The sequence below is a fragment of the Clinocottus analis genome, unplaced genomic scaffold (assembly GCF_023055335.1).
Source record: "Clinocottus analis isolate CAN_PGR_092001 unplaced genomic scaffold, fCliAna1.0.p SCAF_84, whole genome shotgun sequence".
Taxonomy (NCBI): Eukaryota; Metazoa; Chordata; class Actinopteri; order Perciformes; family Cottidae; genus Clinocottus; species Clinocottus analis.
The window spans coordinates 44,488-64,487 of record NW_027176245.1 but is presented as its reverse complement, the minus strand read 5'-3'; the positions used below and the strand labels follow the sequence as shown (position 1 = coordinate 64,487).

Below are 20,000 nucleotides of genomic sequence, written 5' to 3'. Positions count from 1 at the left end.
TACATCGTTACATTAGCTTGTTACGTTGTTATGCTACATCGTTACATTAGCTTGTTACGTTGTTATGCTACATTGTCACATTAGCTTGTTATGTTGTTATGCTACATCGTTACATTAGCTTGTTACGTTGTTATGCTACATCGTTACATTAGCTCGTTACAATGTTATGCTACATCGTTACATTAGCTCGTTACAATGTTATGCTACATCGTTACATTAGCTCGTTACGTTGTTATGCTACATCGTTACATTAGCTCGTTACGTTCCTATGCTACATCGTTACATTAGCTCGTTACGTTCCTATGCTACATCGTTACATTAGCTCGTTACGTTCCTATGCTACATCGTTACATTAGCTCGTTACGTTGTTATGCTACATCGTTACATTAGCTCGTTATGTTGTTATGCTACATCGTTACATTAGCTTGTTACGTTGGTTAGATTATAGCAGCTGCTCGCCAAGAATCCAGAATACTTATTTTTTTAAATCAAACATTTACTTATTTATGATGAAGAAGATAGATTATATTTTATGAATAAATGAAGTGCAACAATGGGCTCAGTTGCAGCTGAAGCATAGACTTCTATACAACCAGAGGAGTCGCCCCCTGGTGGTCAGGAGAGAGAATGCAGCTTTAACACATGAAGCATAGACTTCTATACAACCAGAGGAGTCGCCCCCTGGTGGTCAGGAGAGAGAATGCAGCTTTAACACATGAAACATAGACTTCTATACAACCAGAGGAGTCGCCCCCCTGGTGGTCAGGAGAGAGAATGCAGCTTTAAAACATGAAGCATAGACTTCTATACAACCAGAGGAGTCGCCCCCTGGTGGTCAGGAGAGAGAATGCAGCTTTAACACATGAAGCATAGACTTCTATACAACCAGAGGAGTCGCCCCCTGGTGGTCAGGAGAGAGAATGCAGCTTTAAAACATGAAGCAGAGACTTCTATACAACCAGAGGAGTCGCCCCCTGGTGGTCAGGAGAGAGAATGCAGCTTCATCACATGAAACATAGACTTCTATACAACCATATCTCTCTCTCTTTCTAGGTTACTATGACGCCCATGCTCTGGCCCTTGACTTCCTGTCTCTGGGCTTCAGGGAGTGTGTGATGGAGGTTTCCCGCTACCTGAGCGTCCTAGAGCGTCTGGACTCTAGTGACGCTCTGCGCTGCCTCCTCCTCTCGCACCTCGCCTCCTGCTGCTCGCAGCATTTCCCACTTCACCAGCAGCACCACCCTCTCCCCTTCCACCTCCACCACCGGGCGTTTCGACCCGCCGTGTCGTACGGACTTTCCCCCGACCCTGAAGGTGGCGCCCCCCAGAGGCTGGTGGAGTTGTCGCAGCGGAGCGTCGCTTCGTTCTACACGAACGCCACCTGCTCACCTTCCTCCTCCTACTTTCCCATCAGCCTCCACGAAGGCTTCCCAGTCCTCCCTCCCTCCTCTTTCACGTCCTCCACTAGTCCTCCCATCTCCTCCTCCTCTTCCTCTTCCTCCTCCTCCTCACAGAAGTAGGCTCTAGCGTCCGTGGGGCACTGAGGTCGGAGTCTTCTGAATAACTTCTGACACTTTAAACTCTTTCAGTAGAAAGTTTTGATCCAAACAACTCGTTTCTTTTTGTTAACCTCTGAGATGTTTTTCATCTTTTTGTCCTGCTGATTGTTTTTTTATATTATTCACACGTTTGTTCTCTTCACAAAGTTCAACTGATGCTTCGGTCTTTAAACGCAGCACGTGTTTCCATGCTTCATGCTCTTTTTGAACAAACCTTTTTAACGCTAACGTGTGATTTTCTTTTTGACAGAACTGATCCTTTAAAACCTGAAACAACGTTAAAGCTTTAATAAAGAAAACCTTATGAATCTTTGTGACTCCATGAATAATTAATGAGTATTATTATTTAACGTTATTTCTGTCAGCACCTGATAAAAGTGAGTCAACATAATTTATTTATTTATGTTTACGATGTTTGAACATTAAAACTTCAGAGCCCAGAGGTCACGTGAGAACGAAAGGTTTGTGGTTTATTTACAAAATAAAAGCCTTCTTCTCTTCTCCGGGCGTGGAGGCGGGGCTTCAGGGCGCCAGCAGGGAGACCATGTTGTTGGGACTCAGGATCTCGATCCAGTAGCCATCCGGGTCCTGGATGAAGGCCAGGTCCTTCATCTTCCCTGAGAGGAAGAGGAAGCTTGTGACTATCACACAAACCGAATGTGTGTTCATCCGCCGATGAAAGTAGTGCCCAACAAACCATTTCCTCCTTTGTGTGATAAAATGCAGCCAAGGAGGTTTTGATGAAACTCCATCCATCTTCTGATGTTGGCGCGTGGACATATTTCTGAGACTTGTGACTCACCTGATTCCGGTTTCTTGATGAACGTCACTCCTTGAGCTTCAAACACTTTGCAGGCGGCGTAAACATCAGGAACAGCGACGCCAATATGCCCTGAAACCGCACAACACACCCACAACAACACAATGACGGTGCAGTCTGGTTCTACTGCTCACGCAGAGCTCATGCAGCGAGAAACAGAGGAACCATCAGACAGCCAGACAGGAAGCAGAGAACCTTCATAAATGTCTCACCGAAGCCTCTGGGCTCGTTGTTCCCGTTGTGGTACGACAGACTTTCATCTGACTCCGACCCCCAGTTACTGACGGAGAGACACAAACACTCAACGACGAGGAACTGACAGTCTATTGACATAATGTTCTGTGGTTTGGGTTCTTCTGGCCTGTGAGGTTCTGACGTACTGCGTGAACTCGATGGTCGCCCGGCGGGAGAACGTCCACGCCGTCCTCTCCTTGATGTCGGCCGGGATGTCCGACTTGTCCTCGTAGCCCAGGAAGTAGAGCGTGAAGCGCATCGAGGGGAAGTCGATTTTCTGGAGCAAGCTGGGAAACCACAGAGGAGAACCAGAGGAGAACCAGAGGAGGACCAGAGGAGGACCAGAGGAGAACCAGAGGAGAACCAGAGGAGAACCAGAGGAGGACCAGAGGAGGACCAGAGGAGGACCAGAGGAGAACCAGAGGAGGACCAGAGGAGGACCAGAGGAGGACCAGAGGAGAACCAGAGGAGAACAGAATGGTAGCCAGTGGGTAACCAGTACATGTAACTACTGGGTAGAGGTAACTGGTACAGGTAACTGGTAGAGGTAACTGGTACAGGTAACTAGTACAGGTAACTGGTAGAGGTAACTGGTACAGGTAACTAGTACAGGTAACTGGTACAGGTAACTGGTACAGGTAACTGGCACAGGTAACTGGCACAGGTAACTGGCACAGGTAACTGGTACAGGTAACTGGCACAGGTAACTGGCACAGGTAACTGGTACAGGTAACTAGTACAGGTAACTGGCTCACGTCATGCCCAGGATCCGGGTGTAGAAGTCCAGAGACTTGGCGGGATCTTTGACCCTCAGCATCGTCTGCTGCATCATGTAGTCCTGCAGAGACGTCAACACATCAACATAAACTACACATAAACATCAAGATGTTGTAAACAAGATGTTTGTTTACAATCCCTCACATTGTTTTGGCCGAATCATTTCTCTAGTTCCATATTTGATCTCTTTTAGCTCCGCTTTTGGTCTCCACCTCCTGAGGGAAGAATCTATGTCTAACAGCTCTAAATACTGTAAATACTCTAAGAATACTGTAAATACTCTAAGAATACTGTAAATACTCTAAGAATACTGTAAATACTCTAAGAATACTGTAACTAGTGGTGGTAATCAGTTTGCGTGGTGGAAGAGAACTAAAACTGTAAAGTCGCTGACAAGGAATGAAAACGTAAACATTTGAAAGCTGCGACTCGTTTCTACAGATAAAATAACAATAATAATAATAATAATAATAATAATAATATACGTGATTATTACTGTGAATGTTTGATTTAGTGACAGACTTTCCTTTGATGTTACAGGACGACGTTTACAATAAATATAATACATATATATGAATGAATTAAAGCAGCTGTGAGCGGGTCCTCGCTCTATCCGAGAACGTGCGCCCCCTACCCGCTCTCACACACACACACACACACACACACACACACACACACACACTTTAGCCTGCAGGTGGCGCTCTGACAACATGTCGAGGGGCGTCGCCAGAATAAATAAAAACTGTTATTGCAATTAAACATAAACAGCGTGTAGCAGAGAGTCAGTACAGCGTGTAGCAGAGAGTCAGTACAGCGTGTAGCAGAGAGTCAGTACAGCGTGTAGCAGAGAGTCAGTACAGCGTGTAGCAGAGAGTCAGTACAGCGTGTTAGAGTCAGCCTGCAGGCCAACAGGTTTAACTGCATTACAGTGAAGTCTTCAGAGCAGAATAAAAGCGGGTAAAAGCGGGTAAAAGCGGGTAAAAGCGGGTAAAAGCAGGTAAAAGCAGGTAAAAGCAGGTAAAAGCGGGTAAAAGCAGGTAAAAGCAGGTAAAAGCAGGTAAAAGCGGGTAAAAGCAGGTAAAAGCGGGTAAAAGCGGGTAAAAGCGGGTAAAAGCGGGTAAAAGCAGGTAAAAGCGGGTAAAAGCAGGTAAAAGCGGGTAAAAGCGGGTAAAAGCAGGTAAAAGCGGGTAAAAGCAGGTAAAAGCGGGTAAAAGCAGGTAAAAGCGGGTAAAAGCGGGTAAAAGCAGGTAAAAGCGGGTAAAAGCAGGTAAAAGCGGGTAAAAGCGGGTAAAAGCGGGTAAAAGCAGGTAAAAGCGGGTAAAAGCGGGTAAAAGCAGGTAAAAGCGGGTAAAAGCAGGTAAAAGCGGGTAAAAGCGGGTAAAAGCAGGTAAAAGCGGGTAAAAGCGGGTAAAAGCAGGTAAAAGCGGGTAAAAGCAGGTAAAAGCGGGTAAAAGCGGGTAAGGAGGACGGACCTTGGTGATGGGGTCTCCGTCCTTGCAGGCAGCAGCCGTGGCCTCGTCCGACAGCCCTCCTTTGGCCTCCATAGCTCTCAGTCTGAGGCTCAGAGTGAACTCTCAGGTTCTTCTCCTCTGCGGTGCCTTCAGGTGCCGCTGGGACTTTCGGCTCCCGTAAACGCAGCGACGCCTTTTAGCTCCGTTTCAGTTATCAGACCTTCGTAATTTGGGTTTAAAGCCCTGAAAGCTTTGACTCCATCCTGCTATTTTAATTAGTTTTATTTTCTAACACAACAGCTCGAGCTGAAAACTCTCACGGTTATGAAGACGAACGCCTTCGAGGAGTCCAGTTTAGATATTTCAGACAGAACCTGAAGGCAGCAGGTCTTCTCTCCCAGCCAGGTGTGTGCTGAAGGGGCGGAGCCACAGGTGAGCAGAGAAAAGACTGGAGGAGGAAATTCCTCTGAGCACGTTTCAGTTTGAGCTTCAGACATGTTCTGTGTCTTTAAGGTCAGAAGAGTTTCAACCAGAAGAGTTAGAAGTCTGCAGGAAGCAGCTTTATGTTTTATTATTAATATTAATAATATGAACGTTGAGATGTTTGGTTGTTGTGTTAAACCCTGAAGAGGGTTAGCAAGAAAAATGCAGAGAAGTGGGCGGGGCTTCAGGTCTGAACATGTTGGCTGAAACACACCCAGACTCTGGATCTGCTCTTAGACCACACTACACACACTACATACTAAACACGACACACACACACACACACTACATACTAAACACGACACACACACACACACACTACATACTAAACACTACACACACTACATACTAAACACGACACACACACACACACTACATACTAAACACTACACACACTACATACTAAACACGACACACACACACACTACATACTAAACACTACACACACTACATACACAACAAAACAAACAAAACTTAACAAAAGCTCTTAAACTGTAACAAAATTAAAATGTTCAAAGCTTGACATTAAACCTTGTGAAATTGAATAAAAACTCAAATAAATCAATTAAAATTTCATCTCCTGAACTTGAAAACTAGTTTTATTTTCTCATCACACAACACAATTTTAAAAGACACTGAATATTAATTACAAGTCGGAAGTTTAAATCCGTTCCGCTGGAACACGGCGCGCCGCCGCCTCGCGCTCATCTGCGCGCCGCTCTGCGGTTCTCCAGCAGCAGAACCATCAGGCGGTTCTTGAGCGCGGGCAGCTTGCTGCTGTAGTTCTGCTTCAGCGCCGCCGCCAGCGAGCAGCGGAGGCGCCGCAGGCTCACAGGAGCGCCGCCGCCGCCGGCCGGCACGTTCAGCAGCGCGCTGAAGAAGTCCTGCCAGAGCTCGCTGTGCGGGTTCCTGTGGAGAACACGAAGACGCCATCATCCTCTTCTTTAGACGTGAAAACACCAGGCGGTGCGGCGCGGAGGAATTAGCACGCGAGCTCGCGCTCTTATTCCACCGCGCATTCAAGCTACAGCTTTTATAGCTAGCTCGCTAGCTCTAGCACTTCCTACTTCTGGTTTCTTTACTCCTTTCCACTCTCCTACTTCCGACTCCTCTCGCTATGCTAGCTAGCTAGCCTGCTAGTTCCACCACGCTTTTAGCATGCTAACTAGCATGAATGAAATAAGAAAAGTTACAGATAATAAAATTAATTTAAAAAAAGTTAAAGTAAAATATTTTATTTGATTCCAGCTGTAATGAAACAAAAACATCTTTCAGGAGGAATTACCTTCGAAACACGCCGTTCGTCTTCCACACGCCGCCTTCGTTCTTCACCTGCATGTACGTCCCGAACAGCATGCAGTGGACGGTCGCCGCTAGCCCGAAGTAATCCGTCTACACACACACACACACACACACACACACACACACACACACACACACACACACACACACACACACACTAAAGAAAGCTGTCTAAGGACGTATGAACTGACGTCCTTAACGTCCAGTTTGAAGTCACATTGTGAGGTGTGTGTGTGTGTGTGTGTGTGTGTGTGTGTGTGTGTGTGTGCGCTCACCTGGTAGCTCCAGGGTTTCCCGCTCAGCATCTCGGTGCACTGGAAGCCCGATGTCAAACACTTGGCGGTGAAAGCAGTGCCTTCTGGGAAAAGCTCCATGTCGATGCTCTGTCCGAGGTCGATGAGCACGAGGCCGTGGTCCAGGTTCTCCGGCTCCAGGCACTTGTTGTCCAGGAACCTGAGACACAACGAGGATGAGGACGAAGAGGAGGAGGCTCGAGGTGGTACGGCGTGCGGTTGTCGGTGGTTACCTCTCTCCCAGCAGGAAGTTGTCGGGTTTGATGTCGGCGTGGATGACGTGGACGGCGTGCAGCTGCTCCACCATGTGCAGGATGCAGACGGTGAAGTACATGGCGAGGGGCTGCGGCATCACCTTGTCGCTCAGGGTCTTGTACATGTTCACCGCGTTCTGATTGGACGGGAGAGAGAAAACTCCTGGTAAGACGACGCCCACACAAAGATGGCGGCCTGCGTTCTTCGAGGTGCGGCGGCGGCAGCGCCCGGCGTACCAGCAGGGTGCCGTGGTTGTGGAGCTCGCCGAGCAGCACGCTGCCATCGTGGAAGAGGTGGGCGGAGCTAACGGAGCTGAACAGGTGGCGGACGTCGGGCGGCAGGCGAGCGTCCAGCTGCACGTTCACGTAGAACTCCCAGGGGTTGGCCGGCTTCTGGACCTGCAGCGAGGGGGAGGGGCTTAATAAAGCCTGTGCAAGTGTTACAGAATAAAGCCCGCCCCCTTACATTTAACATCACCCCTCACCTTTATTTAACCCCGCCTCCTCACCTTTATTTAACCCCGCCCCTCACCTTTATTTAACCCCGCCCCTCACCTTTATTTAACCCCGCCCCTCACCTTAGTTAACCCCGCCTCCTCACCTTTATTTAACCCCGCCCCTCACCTTTATTTAACCCCGCCCCTCACCTTTATTTAACCCCGCCCCTCACCTTTATTTAACCCCGCCCCTCACCTTAGTTAACCCCGCCCCTCACCTTTATCGCCGTCCTCTCAGAGGTCTCGGGGTCGGTCGCCTGGTACACGGTGGCAAAAGCTCCTTCTCCGAGGACGCAGTCGACTCGCAGCGACGCTTTACCTGAGAGAAAAACAGCATGATGACAAGAATCAGCAGCTTTCCCGTCGTGATGCTAAGCTAGGCTAACGGAACTCAGCTCCTCACCCATGCTGATGGTGGTCTTGGGGCAGATGTTGGGGACTCTGCAGGGCCAGGTGACGCAGCGGGGGTGCGAGGTGAGGGCGGGGCTTAGCGCCGCCAGCAGGCCGGCGATCAGGTCCTCGTCCCAGGGGTCCGGCACCAGCTGGACCGCCGCCGCCCCGCCGCCCGCGTTCATGGACCTGTCAGCGCCGCTCGGCCTCCTGACGTCGGGACTCATCATGGGTTCATCCTCGGGGCTGAAGGGCGTCGGGCTCATGGGCACGTCGGCACAGAGCTGCTGCTGTGGACTCATGGGCACGCCCCTCACGGGCACGCCCGGGTCTGCTGCAGCGAGCAGACAGGGACTCAGGAAGACGTCCGGCTCCGCCCCCTGCGGGCTCATGGGCACGTCGCCGGCCGCCGGTCTCTGGACGTGCTGTGGGCTGGCGGGTCGGTCCAAGTCCTCCATGATGGTGAAGGGTTCCCGCCGGGGTCTGGGCGGGGCCTCGGGTCTGGGCGGGGCCGGCGCGGGGCTCTCGTAGACGTCCCAGTCGGCGGCGCATGAGGGCGTCTGGTCCCTGAAGGACAGCGCTGAGGGGGGCGGGGCCTGCGCCATGGTGATGGAGGCGGTCAGGCTGTGGGGGGGCGGGGCCAGGCCCTCGCCCACGATGGTGCCGTGTGCAGCGGAGGCAGGAAGCTGCTGCCGGAAGGCCGCGTCGCTGGACGGACTCTGCTCCATGATGGGGCTGAGGGCACACGCATGACGTCATCACGCATGACGTCATCTCACACACACACACACACACACACACACACACACACACACACACACACACACACACACACACACACACACACACACACACACACACACACACACACACACACACACACACACACACACACACACACACACACCTTACCTGAGCTTCTTCGGCTGCCGTCTGATAAAAGCGTCTTCTTCTGTTTCTCCCCCATCACAGTTCTCTGAATAACAGAATATATATAGAATATTATACGTACACACATATATACGTACATGTGCGTGTACCTTGTGTGTGCGTGTGTGTGTACACCTTGTGTGTGTGTCTCTGTGTGTGTGTACCTTGTGTGTGCGTGTGTGTGTGTGTGTACACCTTGTGTGTGCGTGTGTGTGTGTGTGTACACCTTGTGTGTGCGTGTGTGTGTGTGTGTGTCTCTGTGTGTGTGTACCTTGGCCCTCCTCGTAGAAGCTGAATGGCGCCTTGTGGCTGAACGGCGTGGACACAAAGTGAGCCAACATGGCGAAGTCTGAGGTGCTGTTGGGACACGCAGCCAGAGAGCTGAGCGAGTTGTAGCGAGCGCCCCACGTGGTCTCATCTGGGGCCGGGTCCACTGGGGTCACCTGTAGGGAGACACATGAACACATGACACCCACCGGGTCACCTACAGGGAGACACATGACACCCACCGGGTCACCTACAGGGAGACACATGACACCCACCGGGTCACCTACAGGGAGACACATGACACCCACTGGGTCACCTACAGGGAGACACATGACACCCACCGGGTCACCTACAGGGAGACACATGACACCCACTGGGTCACCTACAGGGAGACACATGACACCCACCGGGTCACCTACAGGGAGACACATGACACCCACCGGGTCACCTACAGGGAGACACATGACACCCACCGGGTCACCTACAGGGAGACACATGACACCCACCGGGTCACCTACAGGGAGACACATGACACCCACTGGGTCACCTACAGGGAGACACATGACACCCACCGGGTCACCTACAGGGAGACACATGACACCCACCGGGTCACCTACAGGGAGACACATGACACCCACCGGGTCACCTACAGGGAGACACATGACACCCACCGGGTCACCTACAGGGAGACACATGACACCCACTGGGTCACCTACAGGGAGACACATGACACCCACCGGGTCACCTACAGGGAGACACATGACACCCACTGGGTCACCTACAGGGAGACACATGACACCCACCGGGTCACCTACAGGGAGACACATGACACCCACTGGGTCACCTACAGGGAGACACATGAGACATCAGAGGCTCACATTTGGTTTGTTGGCTGTGTGGATCTCTGCGAGCGCTCTGATTGGTTTATTCGTCTCAGCCGCCGCCCTGAAGGGAGGGGCAGAGTAACAGGATGATGTCATCACCGCAGCATCAATGCATCATGTTAACTATGAAACGTTGTGTGTGTGTTTACCCGCCGTTCTCTTTGTCCGTCTCGTCCTGGAAGATGTTGAACGCCGCTGCCGAGCCGCCTGCGTCCAAAACACACAAAACAATCCACACAACATTGTGATCTCATTGATCGAGGTATAATTGACAAACATTCATGAATAAACATTTACCGTTTCCTGTGAATCTGCCCGTGAAGTCGCTCGGCGCCGCGTGGAGCAGCGAGGGGTCGCTGAGCGGATCCTCCAGCAGCGTCGGGGCCTGGAACATGTCCATGATCACGTCTGACCACAAGAGACCACAAGAGACCGTTAGCGGTGCTGCTAACGTTACTAGCTCTCGTCCTGTTGATTTTCCGTTAGCGGTGCTGCTAACGTTACTAGCTCTCCTGTTGATTATCCATTAGCGATGGTGCTAACGTTACTAGCTCTCCTGTTGATTTTCCGTTAGCAATGGTGCTAACGTTACTAGCTCTCCTCCTGTTAGTCCTGATTGGTTGTTTACAAAGTCACATGATTAGAGACGAGAGAAACATCTACGTTATTGATGACGTGACCTACTAGTCACGTGTTCCACTGGTCACGTGATCACATGATGCACTGGCTACTGGAGGAGAAACTTTATTGACTCTGTCCCGGTTGACTTTAGACCCTGATCTGGACCCCAGACCTGATCAGGGATCAATAACGCGGCGTCACTGCTTTAGTAAACACAGCTGCTCACCCAGCGCCTCCCGGGTGTTGACGGTGGGCGACGGCAGCACCCTGGACGGGGTGGCCTGGACGTAGCCCAGCGAGGTGTTGGGCGTGAAGTGAGACGCGTTGTGAGACGCGTTGTGAGACACGTTGTGAGACACGTTGTGAGACACGTTGTGAGACACGTTGTGAGACACGTTGTGAGACACGTTGTGAGACACGTTGTGAGACACGTTGTGAGACGCCTGCGACACTGAGACACAAACCAGAAGGTGAGACAGCGCAACAGAAACACAGAATCACAGACTTCCTCCTGAATGCCTGAACTCACCGCTCAGCTTGTCCTCCTCCGGCTGGCCGGCGTCCCTGAGGAGGTAAGAGTGATAATACAGTTCTTATCTTCACTATGAGAAACATCTGTCGAAGCATCTTATATCATTTAGATGCATGAACCTTTGTGCACAACGTAGTAGATTCATCTTTAAATGAACCCAAACCAGATATTTGGGCTTTTCCTGAGTGATTGTAAAACAGATTATGTTGAAATAATAAATAATAAAACCTTTTTCAAGGAGTGGACTTGAATTCTTGCATATTTCCAAAGCAAATTTCAAGACTTTGTAGGAACTCTGCTACAACAACTGACTTCAAATGACGTCATGAACACATGAATATAACACTTTTACACAACTTTTTTCAATGACTTTTTGAGGCCTGGTAATAACCATTTAAAAACTCCAGGACTTCTCCAGGTTTGAGGAGGAGCGGCGACTCACCGGCGGTCCTCGGTGCTGCTCGGCTGAACCCGATCCTCTCGACAGGGACCGCCGGCGTCCCCGTGGAGCTGGAAGCCGCCGGGCCGCTGGACGGACCGGTCCTCCAGCACCCAGGTCTGGTCGGCGGGCAGAAACAACTGCGAATGAAGGCTCCCGTCAATTGGGTGACGGGCATGATGGGTAACCTCCGAACTCGGCGCGTCGGCGGCTCTGAACCCGAGCTGCTGTCGGGGCCGCTCGGCCGCGGCGGCAGAGGCCTCTGGGACGAAGGCCGCCTCGCCGAGGGAGCTCACGCCCAGCGAGCGCCCGCTGCTCGTTGGGTCGGGAAGTCCAAAGGGCTGCTGGGTAGCATCGGGGTTCACGCTGCTGGCGGGTTGCACTCGAAGCGCCTGCTGCTAAGCAAACACAAAAAAGCAAAGTGCTTTTTGTTTGAAGTATGAGGTTTCTCCACGGCACCAGGGTCCATTGAGAAAAACAGGGATTTAACCTCTCAGAACTCAGGAGCTGCTGCTCTCCACCCGATAGTGAGTTTATGTTGTTGAGAGACTTTAGTGAATCTAAACTGACACTTTAAAACACCAAAGTCGCACAACAACACAAACACACCACGAGGTGGGTTCAGCGGTGGAGCAGCAGCTCCTGTTCAGAGAGCTTAAATCACCGTTTTTATCAATGGAGTCTGGTGTGTTTGCAGAAAGCAGAGCGAACAGCTTCAGTTCCCGTCAGAAAGGTAAAGACGTGAAAATATTGACCATTATTATAATGTATAATAATTACGATAACTCTGATAGGGCATGAATGCAGCAGGATGACGTGTTAAAGTCGTGACCTTTGACCTTGTTGACCCTCTACACACCTGCAGGTAGTGGTGCAGCTTCTCCATGCGGCTCTTCTGGGCCAGGATGCCGTTGTCTATCTCGCTCTCCATCTTCTCTGCTGTAGAAGAAACAGAAGAAGAAACAATGCAATCCGACTTGAAAATATGTATTATTTTAATGAATGTTTTGTCGTATTCGGAATTAGTTTTGAATCCTAAAGACGCGCTCCCTTTTGATCGTTAGCTATCGAGCTATCCAGCACAATCGAGTGGCAGCAGCGGCTTATAAACCACAGCGGCTCGTTCAAGATTAAAAACAACTTTTGGTGTGTTTTTAAGTCGATGCTGCTGATGAAAGGCTGCGCCTTATAACCCGCAATTTACACCAAAGCCGGCGTCTTTCTCTCTCCCCACTAGCGGTTCACTTCCTCAACGCTCGGCTCACCCGTCTCTCTGACCTCCATCGCCTGCTTCTCACGCAGCTTCTGGAAGTATTTCTGCGCCCGGACTTCCTCGAAGCAGAGCTCGGATCCCTCGCACACCAGCTCCTCCGTCATGTAGGCCGACACGGTGGGAACGCTGGCCGCCGGCCGCGAGCGAATCATCGCCGACGTCTCGGATCGAGAGAAGCTGAGGAGGAAAGAATACACCCCATCACTTTCATAGTCACGCAGGGTTCATACACATTCTGACCAATGGATTCCTGTGACTTTTAACCAGATTTACTGACACAAATGGAGAAGGAAGAGAGAGATCGAGAGAGAGGAGGATGAAGGGGAGAGGAGAAACGAAAAGAGGAGAGATTAATGACAATAAATCAAATCAGAAACACCAATCTGCTGAAAGTTACAGGTTTCAGTCTCCAGAGACTCACATGACGTCGGTCTTGTGAGCAGCTGGTTTGGGAGCTCGGTCACCAGAGTCCTGAGCAGCGCCGCACAGCTGGTTGGTCAACAGGGAGTCCTGCAGCGGGACGCTGCTGCCTGCTGACACACACACACACAGTTACACACACACACACACACACACACACACACACACACACACACACACACACACACACACACACACACACACACACACACACACACACACACACACACACACACACTTACGTGGCGCGGTGGTCTGGCTTCTCGTTCTCGCCTGAAACTGCCTGCAGATCAGAGGAGTTGTTTTAAAGCACGTTACAGTACCTGTTGAGCTCGTTAGTGAATGTTTGAATCTCTAAATCACACCTGCTGAGGAGGGCAGGAGACACTCTGACCCTCTCCTGAAGGGTTCTGACCCGCTCCTGAGGGGTTCTGACTCGCTCCTGAGGGGTTCTGACTCGCTCCTGAGGGGTTCTGACTAAAGGGCCCGACCCCCCCAGCGGGTCCTTTAGCCCCTCGTTTCTCTACATGAGCCTAAACAAGTCTCACCGGTGTTCACTGAGGACGGCGTCGGCCGGCTGGGCCCGGTTCCCCACGGCGATCTGGTACACGGCCTCGGCCTGCTGGTGCTGCCCCGTCTGCTCCAGCTGCCGGGCCCAGGCCACGTAGAGGGCGGCGCTGGTGGAGCCCACGCCCTGAGCGTGCACGTGGCTGAGCAGGGCGGCGGGGTCGGAGTAGTAACCCGCCTGCAGTGGAGAGAGAGAACTGAGTGTAAATGGACGTCATGAACACATGATTATAAAACATTTACACCACTTTGGGGAATTTGTTTTTTCAAGGACTTTTCCAGGCCTGGAAATAACCATTTTAAAACTCTGTGACTGTTCCAGGTTTTCCATAAGCGTATAAGAACCCTGAGGAACGTTCTAATGGGACTCACACAGCGGATGCAGTAGTTGACGTATCGGACGTCGTTGGCGTATCGCTCCACGTTCAGGAACCTCTGGACCAGCCTGTCGAAGACCTGCGACATGCCGGCGGCAGGGACGCGCTGCTCCAGGTACTCCACGAACCTGGGGACAGAGTCAGGGGTCAGAGGGAACGTTCTCCCCGGTTCTCCGGTTCCTCACACAGTGCAGACATGCAGCTCGGGTTCAGTGAACCCGCAGACGTGAGGTTCTTCTCTCTAAACTATGAAGATATGTATGATCTATAAACTGGACACCTGTAACCAGATGAGACACACAGAAACACACACACACAGACACACACTACTCACTTGTCCCAGTGCTCCAGAGGGTCATCTCCTGTGTATGAGCCCAGACTGCTCTCAAAGCTCCTAGAAGAACACAAAAAAACAGTACAGATAAACCAGTACACATGACGCTAACCAGTACACATGATGCTAACCAGTACACATGATGCTAACCAGTACACTTTATGCTAACCTGTACGCATGATGATAACTAGTACACATAATGCTAACCTGTACACATACTGCTAACCTGTACGCTTGATGCTAACCAGTACACATGACGCTAACTAGTACAGATACACCAGTACACATGACGCTAACCAGTACACATAATGCTAACCAGTCCACACATAATCCTAACCCGTACATATAATGCTAACCAGAACCAGTACTCATGACGCGCCCACGGGGCCGTTATAGTTAAAGTTGGGTTCTCTTACTGTAAATAACTGGCGGCATCCATTCCACATGAGCAGATGAAGAAGTAACAGCTAGCTCCTTAAATCGATATGATCGATGGTGTGATTTATTGTTTTTTATTATTAAGAATCAGTTTCGCGAGACAACAACTGGCGGCGGCCAGTTAGTTTTCCTCTCCTCCGTTTAAATTTTCGCGCTCAGCCAATAGCAAGGAGGGGTTCACGGTGGACGGAGCAAACCACGCCCCTAGGGTGACGGATTTCCGATGTAAAAAAAATAAATCACAAAACACACAAAAAAATAGAGAAAAATAAAAACCTTGTTTTGTGTTTTATATTATGAATAACAAAAAATTGAATTAACGACGTTCAAACAATTTGTTTTATCTTTGTCCGTGTCGCGTGGATGTTGGGTCAGCGGCGCAAACACAGCCGGAACTCGTCACACAAGTGTGACGACTTCCGGTTTTTTAAAAAACGTAGAAAAACAATTCAAAAATTTATAGTCTTTTTTGTGATTTATATTAAGGCAAATTGTTAATAAAATGACTTAATGCAGCTTAAAAATATTGTATTAAATAAAAAAAATGATGATATCTTTGTCCGTATCGCGTGGTTGTTGGGTCAGCTGATCAAAACACGGAAGTGGATGCTCCGCGAGGAGCCTGGACGTCTTCTCCTCGCACGAAGCGTTATCCGGTTGTTTTTACGTTTAGAGTCTGAAAGTCGTCGTCTTTCCTCTGTGACGAGGCCTTCCCGGTCGCCTGTGTGAGTTGTCAAGGTGTTCCAGTGGTCACGTGGTCATCATTTATGTTACACGTGTACTTTCAGTGTACTTTAGTACTACAAGGTGGAAGAAGTACTTCAGTACCACAGTGCAGAAATACTCTGTTACAAGTTAAAGTATTGCATTCAAAATGTTACTCCATCAGCATCAACATATATTTAAAGTACTCAAAGTAAAGTACTCATTATGCAGAATAATATATATATATTATCCAACTGCATTCTAATGATTAATATGTTAATGTATTCATCACCTTATTGTTGCAGCTGGTAAAGATTGTGCTCATTGAGTTAAAACGACATTTATAATACCTATAAGAATAATAATCACACTTATAATAATACATCCTATTGTACTCGTTGATTTATGTTTTTGACTGTAACAGCAGCTTCATGACATCACTTCCTGTGTCCTCAGCGTCTCCCGCCTGCAGCAGCGGGCGATGGAGAAGGTGTTCCGCTGCCCGGCGCGTCACGGCTACGCGGTGGAGGCGTCGCCGTTCCTCCCCAGCAGGCTGGCCTGCGCCGCCTCGCAGTACTACGGCATCGCTGGTGAGTGTGCTGCTGCATGCTGGGACGTCACCTGAACTGAGACACGTACACAGTTACGAATGTTTGCAACGCTTTCGCAGCATGATGCTGCGTTCACACCGAAAGCGTTGCGAATATTTGCAACGCGTTACTCACGTCTGTTTACTGGACGATAATGACTTTGCATGTAAAGCTCTTTGTGTTGTGATGCGGTTCACTCTGTGACAACACCGCCAGGGATTCGACACCAGGAGGTGTCAGAGTGGAAAGAAGACAGCCACGCCTGCATGAAGTAACTCTGGAGGAGCCACATCACAACAGGAGACCTGACAATGCTCGACTCAAGTGTGTCCATATTCATAACCCCTATAAACCTTAGTGTGTATTGCGTGTGTGTGTGTGTGTAGGCTGCGGCTCCCTGCTGGTCCTGGATCAGACGGAGAGCGGCGTCGCTGTGGTCCGAAGGTGAGGCGCTCGTCTTGGGTTCATTTCTCTGTGTGTGTGTGTGTGTGACTCAGAAGTGGCGAGCCGTGGATTTTCTACCTGCACCTTCACTGCTGTCTGAGTCATAGTCTCATCAGCTGCTGCTGAAGATCCGTGTGTGTGTGTGTGTGTGTGTGTGTGTGTGTGTGTGTGTGTGTGTGTGTGTGTGTGTGTGTGTGTGTGTGTAGCTGGCAGTGGGGTGATGGTCTGTATGACGTGTCGTGGAGCGAGGCCAACGAGCACGTCCTGGTCGCTGGGGGCGGAGACGGCAGCCTGACGCTCTGGGACACGACCAATCAGGATGCTCCGCTGAGCGTGAGCAAGGAGCACACGCAGGAGGTGAGACGCTGCTCCTGGCTTCTCTTATTATTATTATTATTATTATTGTTATTGTTGTGATTGTTTACGTCTGCAGACACAGATCATTGTGTTTATGAAGAGCAGGAAATATCCAACTATTTAGGTATTTAGTCAGATTATTAGTGTGATGTGTTCCAGTGGTCATCAGTGTACTTTCAGTGTACTTTAGTACTACAAGGTGGAAGAAGTACTTCAGTACCACAGTGTAGAAATACTCTGTTACAAGTTAAAGTATTTCATTCAAAATGTTACTCCATCAGCATCAACATGCAAGTGTGTGTGTGTGTGTGTGTGTGTGTGTGTGTGTGTGTGTGTGTGTGTGTGTGTGTGTGTGTGTGTGTGTGAAGGTGTACTCTGTAGACTGGAGTCAAACCAGAGGAGAGAACCTCGTCGTCTCTGGGTCATGGGATCAAACCGCCAAAGTGGTGAGTTCTGGTTCCGGTTCTGGTCATGGTTCTGGTCCCAGTCCTGGTTCTGGTTCTGGTCCCGGTTCTGGTTTTGTCCCCGGTTCTGGTCCCGGTTCTGGTCCTGGTGTTTTTCTCTGTTGCTAACCCCGGTGCGTCCTCTCCTCCAGTGGGATCCGGCTCTCGGCCAATCACTGAGCACGCTCAGGGGTCATGAAGGGGTCATCTACAGCACCATCTGGTCGCCTCACATCCCAGGATGCTTTGCTTCAGCCTCGGGTGAGTCTTTAGTGGTAAAGACCAGCGTGACTTCTCTCTCTCTGTCGGGTCGACTCACGAGGAGCGCTTGATTCCTTCAGCTGGTGAGGCGTTCAGGAGCTTCAACAGGTTGCACACACGAGTTGAAGGCGACGTGAATCAAGCGCTCCTCGTGTGTCTCGCCACGCCGGACCTGAACAATGTCCCCCAGTGATCAGATAAAACATTCAAGGAGTTTATTCATCCTGAAGGAAAGATGGAGACCGAAGAGCAAACACAACAGGATGCTATGAAACATAACCAAGAGCAGCAATAACATGCAATATCCACTACGTTTAAGTATGTTTATGTACTTTCATACACAAGTTTTATTCCATCTGTGTATTTCATATTCTTCTTACTGTTCATTTTGTTTTATTGCTGTTCTACTGTTTATTATTGTATACTGTATATTACGTGATTTTTTAATCTTTATTTACTTGCTGCTGTAAGTTCAGATGTATTATAATTATAATATCAGTGTATATATATATATATATATATAATATATTAATAATGATGATAATCCCAGCGTCACAGTGGGAGCACTGGTGTGATCCGGCCACCAGGCGGCGCTGCAGCTGTAGTTTTGAGGCTGTGGAGAAGGAAACCTCTTGAAGAGGAAGTTCTCTGAGTGGAGCGTTTTATTATCGGCTGCTGTGTTCCAACATTTATCTTTCAGTCTGATTATTAGTGTTGAACACACAACATAGCTCGTATATTGTGTTTATTTTTATTTAAAAACTTCCCTCAGCATCGAATCAAAGCCTGTGTGTGTGTGTGTGTGTGTGTGTGTGTGTGTGTGTGTGTGTGTGTGTGTGTGTACCACGGCTGTATTAGTTTGAGCTGAATGTTATTGGCTCCTGATTAATGATGGCTCGCTCAGTGCTCGACTGATGTTTTTGAAGCCTCGATTTTGGCGATTTCGACGTCGCCATCTTGGATTACAGCCGTCGCTGAGTTCAGTTTTTTGGCAACCAACGAACTGAAGTGACGACTCCAAGCTCGAAACATCTGCGTAAGATAAGACTCCAGACTTTAAAACATCTAGCTTTCATGTTGCTGCCATCTTGGTTTTGTGGTCGTAGCCATCTTGGTTTTATGGCTGTCGCCATCTTGGTTTTATGGTCGTAGCCATCTTGGTTTTATGGTCGTAGCCATCTTGGTTTTATGGTCGTAGCCATCTTGGTTTTGTGGCTGTCGCCATCTTGGTTTTATGGCCGTAACCATATTGGTTTTATGGTCGTAGCCATCTTGGTTTTATGGCCGTAGCCATCTTGGTTTTCGCAACCAAAAGACATTATTTAGGTGACCAAAATAATTTCGATAACGTTCATGAAGTGAAAACACTGAAATATGAAAACAGATTTAAAGTTGTCATTGGTGAAGTTGTCATCGAGGCTTTTATTGTGAAGCTGCCATGTCTTCGTCTTTGCGGAGAAGCGAGTCGACCTGAAACTAAACCTGAGCGATGAAGACGAGCGTGAAGAAGTGAAAAGGTCCCGCTGTGCTTGTCCTCTCGCTCTCTCCAGGAAGTGAGCTTCAGAACATGAGCTTGTTTCAGAAGACGATGGAGTCGATCGGCCGGACCCGGAGGGGCAGCGCTGGCTTCATCTGATCCGTCTGCGTGGGAGCGCTCCATAACTCCATCAGGAGGAGGCGGAGCCGGGCCGCTGATGGATGGAGCGCTTTTTCCTCGGCGCCCTGTTTTATTTTAGATCGTAGAGCGGCTGCAGCTCGGTATCAGCTGGCGAACGCTCTCAACCCGGTTGGCTAATGAGTTTGTGTTAATTGGTTTCTGAGAGCGAGCGGAAATCTCTGATGAGATTCAATCACCGCGGAGACGTTAAGCTCCGGTTGCTCAGGGGGTTCAGCAACGTGACCTTTGAGGAAAGATGTTGCCAGTTTAAAACCCTTCTCAACCCACGTGGAGATGCTTTATGCCCCTCTACGTTTTCTTATGAAACTCTGCAAAAGAGTTGCAACATGAAAATCATGTTCAGCTCCAGATTGACTGTTACAGTTAATTCATCCACCAAA

The 20,000-nt window shown here is 49.6% G+C and overlaps 4 protein-coding genes across 7 annotated transcripts in view; 2 read left to right on the top strand and 2 right to left on the bottom strand.

The window, feature by feature from the left end:
* LOC137780698 (hairy/enhancer-of-split related with YRPW motif protein 2-like) overlaps positions 1–1,824 on the top strand; it is a 5,508-nt gene extending 3,684 nt beyond the window's left edge. The window contains exon 5 of the mRNA XM_068568884.1: positions 1,054–1,824. Within this exon, the coding sequence (XP_068424985.1) occupies positions 1,054–1,520 (467 nt within the window). The 3' untranslated portion in view covers positions 1,521–1,824. The remainder of the gene's footprint in view (positions 1–1,053) is intronic.
* Positions 1,825–2,003: 179 nt separating this feature from the next.
* On the bottom strand, positions 2,004–4,985 carry LOC137780696 (lactoylglutathione lyase-like). Its single transcript, XM_068568882.1, has 6 exons — positions 4,863–4,985; positions 3,369–3,451; positions 2,760–2,900; positions 2,592–2,659; positions 2,362–2,451; positions 2,004–2,176 (listed from the first exon to the last, which is right to left on the bottom strand). Exons 1-6 carry the CDS (start codon positions 4,932–4,934, stop codon positions 2,082–2,084), a joined length of 549 nt encoding a protein of 182 aa, XP_068424983.1. The 5' UTR covers positions 4,935–4,985; the 3' UTR covers positions 2,004–2,081.
* A 904-nt stretch (positions 4,986–5,889) lies between these two features.
* Positions 5,890–15,317, bottom strand: bub1 (BUB1 mitotic checkpoint serine/threonine kinase). 4 transcript variants are annotated; one of them, XM_068568876.1, is made up of 24 exons: positions 15,121–15,317; positions 14,705–14,764; positions 14,366–14,498; positions 13,975–14,171; positions 13,669–13,709; positions 13,428–13,539; positions 12,999–13,183; positions 12,593–12,672; positions 11,737–12,131; positions 11,292–11,326; positions 11,204–11,213; positions 10,989–11,155; positions 10,439–10,549; positions 10,291–10,348; positions 10,136–10,202; positions 9,262–9,433; positions 8,973–9,036; positions 8,074–8,795; positions 7,889–7,989; positions 7,411–7,572; positions 7,153–7,310; positions 6,902–7,079; positions 6,610–6,716; positions 5,890–6,233 (listed from the first exon to the last, which is right to left on the bottom strand). In XM_068568876.1, exons 1-24 carry the CDS (start codon positions 15,141–15,143, stop codon positions 6,029–6,031), a joined length of 3,543 nt encoding a protein of 1,180 aa, XP_068424977.1. In that variant the 5' UTR covers positions 15,144–15,317; the 3' UTR covers positions 5,890–6,028. The 4 variants fall into 4 exon arrangements, with proteins under 4 accessions (XP_068424977.1, XP_068424974.1, XP_068424976.1 ...); XM_068568873.1 differs by having other exon boundaries at positions 10,989–11,213; XM_068568875.1 differs by having other exon boundaries at positions 10,989–11,213; positions 11,737–12,128.
* Positions 15,318–15,744: 427 nt separating this feature from the next.
* pex7 (peroxisomal biogenesis factor 7) overlaps positions 15,745–20,000 on the top strand; it is a 20,589-nt gene continuing 16,333 nt past the window's right edge. Inside the window, exons 1-6 of the mRNA XM_068568877.1 lie at positions 15,745–15,867; positions 16,304–16,437; positions 16,824–16,881; positions 17,088–17,238; positions 17,607–17,684; positions 17,834–17,942. Coding sequence (XP_068424978.1) covers positions 15,749–15,867; positions 16,304–16,437; positions 16,824–16,881; positions 17,088–17,238; positions 17,607–17,684; positions 17,834–17,942 — 649 coding nt within the window. The 5' untranslated portion in view covers positions 15,745–15,748. The remainder of the gene's footprint in view (positions 15,868–16,303; positions 16,438–16,823; positions 16,882–17,087; positions 17,239–17,606; positions 17,685–17,833; positions 17,943–20,000) is intronic.